General features: G+C 41.0%; 1 protein-coding gene across 1 annotated transcript in view; it reads left to right on the forward strand.

Moving 5' to 3' along the window:
* The window catches only part of PDIA6 (protein disulfide isomerase family A, member 6), a 12,021-nt gene extending 6,246 nt beyond the window's left edge, over nucleotides 1–5,775 (forward strand). Inside the window, exons 8-12 of the mRNA XM_009070335.1 lie at nucleotides 1,049–1,133; nucleotides 1,227–1,299; nucleotides 2,143–2,301; nucleotides 4,211–4,307; nucleotides 5,298–5,775. Of these exons, the coding sequence (XP_009068583.1) occupies nucleotides 1,049–1,133; nucleotides 1,227–1,299; nucleotides 2,143–2,301; nucleotides 4,211–4,307; nucleotides 5,298–5,366 (483 nt within the window). The 3' untranslated portion in view covers nucleotides 5,367–5,775. The remainder of the gene's footprint in view (nucleotides 1–1,048; nucleotides 1,134–1,226; nucleotides 1,300–2,142; nucleotides 2,302–4,210; nucleotides 4,308–5,297) is intronic.
* The last annotated feature ends 220 nt before the right edge of the window (nucleotides 5,776–5,995 follow it).

Genomic DNA, 5,995 nt, shown 5'->3' on the forward strand with positions numbered 1-5,995 from the left:
AAGGCTTTGTGTAAACTGTCCATTAGGAGATGCATGATGAGCAATTATTTTGTCCACAAAACTCCACTCTCTGTGGTGATCTCTGGTTTCAGCTTGCTGTTAATGGATTTGAAATGGTGATCAGTTGTCTCCAAAGTGAGTTGCATGCAAGACAGTCCACTGGGAGGCAGGAAGGAAAGAAACCAGAAACATTAGTAAACCTAAAGATATTTAAACTGTCCATTAGGAGATGCATGATGAGCAATTATTTTGTCCACAAAACTCCACTCTCTGTGGTGATCTCTGGTTTCAGCTTGCTGTTAATGGATTTGAAATGGTGATCAGTTGTCTCCAAAGTGAGTTGCATGCAAGACAGTCCACTGGGAGGCAGGAAGGAAAGAAACCAGAAACATTAGTAAACCTAAAGATATTTTTAAATTGTGTTATTTTGTCTTTCTCATCCTTCTAAAATGTTTTTGTATGCTTTATAACATACATAACATTAATACAGTAGTAAACGTATAAATATGGATGTGTATGTATATATATAAAATTGATTTACATACACTGGGCCTGCATGCTTAGAAATTTTTTTGCGTGCAGAGGTGTGCACTCGCAGTTCGGAGACCAGTGGTGTAGGTCACTAGATCAATTCCTTTTTGAGGCAGATCCCACAAAATCAATGTTGCTGTTCCCGTGGATTGAAGGTCCTCACCCACGGCAAATGCTGCCCCCTGCTGGCTCCGCGTGCACACACAGCCCCGGGCGTGCTGTTTGCAGCCCTGCGCAAGGACTCTGGTTTTGAGCAAGAAGTGACACCTTACTGAGCTTTCTATAAGCCTCACTTGGTACTGCTTGCTTTCCTGTTGCTGCAAGTCTCAACAAAAGAGTTTGTGAACTCTTTCTAAAGTAGCTATGTGCTGGGGGATGAGTGAAATAGGAGAGACTCATAAGCTTTTGTGTCAATGCTTACTGCCTTGTAGAATGGAGTAGATTGTTGGAGGGAAGTGCAGTTACAGCTGGATAACCAAGTCTTACACTCAACTGAGTTTCTGCTGCTTTCTTCTAGATAATTAGTGAAGATGTTCTGAAGACTACCTGTGATGCTCATCAGCTCTGCATCATTTCTGTCCTGCCTCATATTCTTGACACAGGTACACATACAAGCAAACAGATTTCTGTATGACTTTGTCACTTAAAGCATGTAGTTGTGTTTTTTAACTTTTCCAATTCTGTCTATCAAACAGGAGCTTCAGGGAGAAATTCTTACCTGGATGTCATGTTAAAAATGGCTGAAAAATACAAAAAGAAAATGTGGGGGTAAGTGTCATTGTACACTGGTCATCTCAGAAAAGATGTGAGCATCTTTGGAGGTAACAGGATAGAATTTATATGATAGCAATTTATCTGCAGGTCAGAGTTGTTCCAATACCTTGTCTTGGTATTTCACTAACTGTGCTGGAGGAGAGAATGCTGTGACTTTAGAATAAACTGCTATTTTTTTTTCTTTACATCCACCTATGAAATCCTACATTTACAAGTGTTATCTAGCCTTGATGAGATTAAGTATCTTTCACTCTTGTCCTGAATGCTGAAATATTTTAGGACAGTATCTACTTAGAGTCTCTGAGAGTCTTTTAGCTGGTGGGTGAGCCTGCCAGTATGACTGTTGAATGCTCAAAGGAAAAAACAGTAAATTGCAGTTTATTAGCAAGTTTCATGTTCTCAAAGAAGCAGGCCAGCAGGTTTTGCCTTTTCTCCTCCTCCTCTCAAGGGGAGGTTAGGATCTCTGAGACTTGTCTGGGAAGTGATAGTTATTTTGACACGCTGACTGCTGTGAAGGAGGGCAAAATGGCACAAAAGCCTGGAGGGGAAATGGTGAGATTGGTTGATTCCAGAGATTCCTCAGGGGACTTGCTAAACATTAGAGGAACTGAGACATGACCAGTGAGGAACAGATACTGAGTGTCCTTAGCTAGAAATCCCCTATAGTGATGATAGTTCAAGGTTCAAGGTCAGGATTCTGCTGTTCCCTGCTGTATTCAGTAACAGTTGATAGTGTTGAGGGCAATTCAGGGCACAGCTTGAACTCTGCTGGGTTGCAGAATATGTGTGACTTGAAAATATGCCTATCTTAATTACTAATTTTCTCTTTTCCTCCAGGTGGCTGTGGACTGAAGCAGGTGCTCAGTCAGATCTTGAGAGCTCTTTGGGGATTGGAGGCTTTGGGTATCCAGCAATGGCAGCTATTAATGCTCGGAAGATGAAATTTGCCCTTCTGAAAGGATCGTTCAGTGAGCAAGGGATTAATGAGTTTCTGAGGTACGAAATTTTCAAGTGACTTAATTCTCTTTACTATGCAAGTTTTGCCTGATCCAGGAGAGTCTGATTTTGGTCTCAAGAGTCATAACCCCAGTTAGAGAAAGATTTAAGTTGATGAGAATTCCCTGGAGTAGGAGAATGATTTCAGGAGAGATTGCAATAAAGCTGTTGCTGCTGTTTTGTGGTGTGCAGAATTAAGTTGGCCATTTAGACTTAAGTGGTAGTTTTGGCACAACTTTTGAAAACAGAAGTGAGCTTCGATCTTGAAAATTTGTGTTTCTCTGGTAAGCCAAGAAATTAATGGGACTTGGTAACCAATTCTATTTATTTCAAATGGTGCATTTTGATTAGTCATTAGTAACTGGGACATTCCCAGTTTGGAAGTCTAAATGGCGTCTGTTGAGGTTCTTGAGGCTCTGTACGTTGCTGTTCATCTTTCTGGTTCAGTCTGGTCCTGTCTTCCCCCTCTCATTCTCCTGGCACATCATAAACTGGAGAAGCTAGAGCAATCCATACAAAAAGTCAACTGCATCTTGTGTAGCTGGGCAAGAGCCAGCACTGAGAAGAATTGAACAGGGAAAGGAAATGGAGGACAGAAGGTGGAAGGTGCACTGAAACAGAGCAGCTGAAAAACTGTTATTTAGGTGTGGTCAAAGCGAAGTGGGAACTCTGGTTCCAGGTAAAGCACCAGTTGCTATAAGGTATGCTAGAGCCTTCAGAAGTTCACATTAGCAGTGTTACTGCCATGTCCTTCTCTTGGAGAATGGCAGAGGACAACCAGAATCACAAATGTAACAGCCTCTCCCCACCTTGCCATAAGCAGCACATTAATTGAGTGCTAGTCGTGCTGGATTAATGGCATCAGTGCTATATTCCCTTACTTGTGGAAGTGATCAGACTTTATTCTTAATACCAAAAAGGAAATGTTCTTGGAGCATCAAGTAAAATTCAGGGTTCAGATGCAAGAAAAGAAATACCAGACAGCCTGTACTAATACATGTGAGAGAAGTGTCTGCTTTTCTCAGACTTGGCAAATTCTCTTAGTCTATAAAATCCATTTTAGAGGAGCCTCTCCTGGTGAGGGTGGATGGTGCTTCCAGGACACAGGAGCCAATTTAACAGCTTATATAGCATTAGGTAACTGGTTTGGTGTTTTACTACACAGCAGTGTAGTTGCTAGAATAATCTCTTCCTTGACAGTTCACTTCAGCTGTGCTGCCTAGAGAAAGCAGTACAATCACAGTTGGTGGCTGGCTGTTAACTCTGCTGCTGTAGGCATCTTGTGTAATCTAATAGGCAGTCTCAACAGTGTTGACTACAAATAAGGAAACTGGCACTGTGAAGAGCATAAAAATTGTGGGCTTCATCTGGGGAGGAATGCTAATTCAGCAGTCTTGTTTGGCTCTGAAAGAATGCAAAGGGATTAGCTCTTCAGGATTTTATTGTTGGGCTCTTTGACTAAGCCTAACTAGCAAGTTAGTGTCTCAGACAGAAGCTGCTTACCTTATACCCATTGGAACCTACGGAGACTGAGTCTCCGCTAAGAAAGATCACTGGTGGTTTCGAATAGCAGTTGCAGGTGACTTCCAAAACCAGAGTTACAGGATTCCTCTTGGCCTTGCCTTAATTGATAAAGAACGTGCTGTTAAAGGAGCAGTACTTACCCATCAGTGTTACGCTGATGAAATACAAAATAGTGTAGCTCACAGATGTCTCTGGATCCAATTGTCAATTTTCAATGCTGTTTTAAAGACTCTCTTGTTTTCTGCTTCTCCATTTGAAGTTTTTTCTTCCAGACAGTTTAGATTTGTTTAAAGAGATGAAATCTTAAAGCTGACTTCCATTTATCCAAAGTAGGCACTGTTCCAGAGGAATTTCTTAAATTTAACTTTTACATGTTTTTTCACAGGGAACTTTCTGTTGGTCGTGGCTCTACAGCACCAGTGGGTGGTGGAGCTTTCCCCAAAATTCATTCAGTTGAACCTTGGGATGGCAAAGATGGTGAGGTAAGAGATGCTCCATTTTGGAAAGTGCTGATGATTTGCTGGGGTCAGAAGTGACAGGATAGAGTAACTAAGAACCAACAGTGTGAAAACTCTTGCTCTTCCAAGATAGTTGCAAGTTGTGTTAATGATGGTTTCCCATTACCTAAATCCTGCCAGCAGACCAAATGCTAGATTGATCAGCTGACATTGTGGACCAGATACTCCTGTCTAGCTGTTAGGATGTGATCTGAAAGTTGGATCCCTTGAGGCAAAATGTGTTACCAGTGCTAAGAGAGGTGCTAGTGCATTCAGGACCCCAGGGTTGTGGAGACTTTGCTTCTGCAGTATGCTGACTTTGCCATCAAGGTCTTAATGTCAGAAAGTTTGTCAGGTAAAGCCTGTATAATAAATAACACAGTGACTAATGTCTAGCTGTTAGGATGTGATCTGAAAGTTGGATCCCTTGAGGCAAAATGTGTTACCAGTGCTAAGAGAGGTGCTAGTGCATTCAGGACCCCAGGGTTGTGGAGACTTTGCTTCTGCAGTATGCTGACTTTGCCATCAAGGTCTTAATGTCAGAAAGTTTGTCAGGTAAAGCCTGTATAATAAATAACACAGTGACTAAGTATATGTTCTAAATAAATAATAAACTGTATAATAAATAACACAGTGACTAAGTATATGTTCTTAAGGTTCAACATTGCTGTACAAACTAAAGTTACTACTTTACTCTGATCTACTTCAGATGGAATTAAACCACAGAATATGGTGGTGGTTTGGTTATATAATTTGTTTGTGTTGCCTTTATCTGGACTATTTTTATTAGTAGAAAACCTTCTAGTCTAAACTCTAATCACTTGTCCTGTGCTTATTGCACTGTGAGTTTTATGAATGAAAGGGATGACAGGAGAGAGCTTTACTCTCAGGATGAAGTAAAAATCTTTCCAAGTCAAGGATCTCCTGGCATCAAGCACTTCAAAACGTGTGCTCAAAACCTTCCCTTTTTCACAGCTTCCAGTTGAAGATGACATTGATCTCAGTGATGTGGATCTGGATGACTGGGAAAAAGATGAGCTGTGAGATCTTCAGGAAAATTCTTTTCTTGGGAGAGTTTGCGCAGCAGTTTGCAGCCTGGTTCACAATCAGACGGATATTCCAGTGGCCTTTACATGGAGAAATAGCACATGACACACTGTGCTGTTTGATGCACTGCAGCAGTGAACTGTACACATCTCAAGAAAACGTTGCAGAAATTCTATGAATTGTCATAACCAGTAAACTTGATTGTATTCTGTGTAACAAATATTTTGAGGACAACATAGATATTTCTTTGGAACATCTTGGGGTTTATTTTGTCGATCGTGTGTTGTTTGAGTGTTGCTGGAGGCTGTTAGTGTAACCAGTTTTAAATGTAATTTTTTTTTTCATGGAGGTGGAACCTGGTCAGCTTCTGTTTCAATTAAAGAATAAAAATATTTTTTGACACACAGTGTTAGTCTTGTGTAGAGTAAGAAAGGTGCACATGATACAAGCTGTCCCGTTTTGGATGACTCTTGAAAAATGAACTGTAGTATAGAGAGGCTGGGGTGGAGGGGAGTCCTAAACCACCCCCTTGCTGTGAAGGATCTTGACAGTTTGGCCTAAGGCCTGATTAGGTGGACAATCTTAGTTTAAATGCTCTTTAGTCTTCCTTTTCCTATTCCTTCTCA

Source organism: Acanthisitta chloris, unplaced genomic scaffold (genome assembly GCF_000695815.1).
Source record: "Acanthisitta chloris isolate BGI_N310 unplaced genomic scaffold, ASM69581v1 scaffold40932, whole genome shotgun sequence".
In the NCBI taxonomy this organism is placed as follows: Eukaryota; Metazoa; Chordata; class Aves; order Passeriformes; family Acanthisittidae; genus Acanthisitta; species Acanthisitta chloris.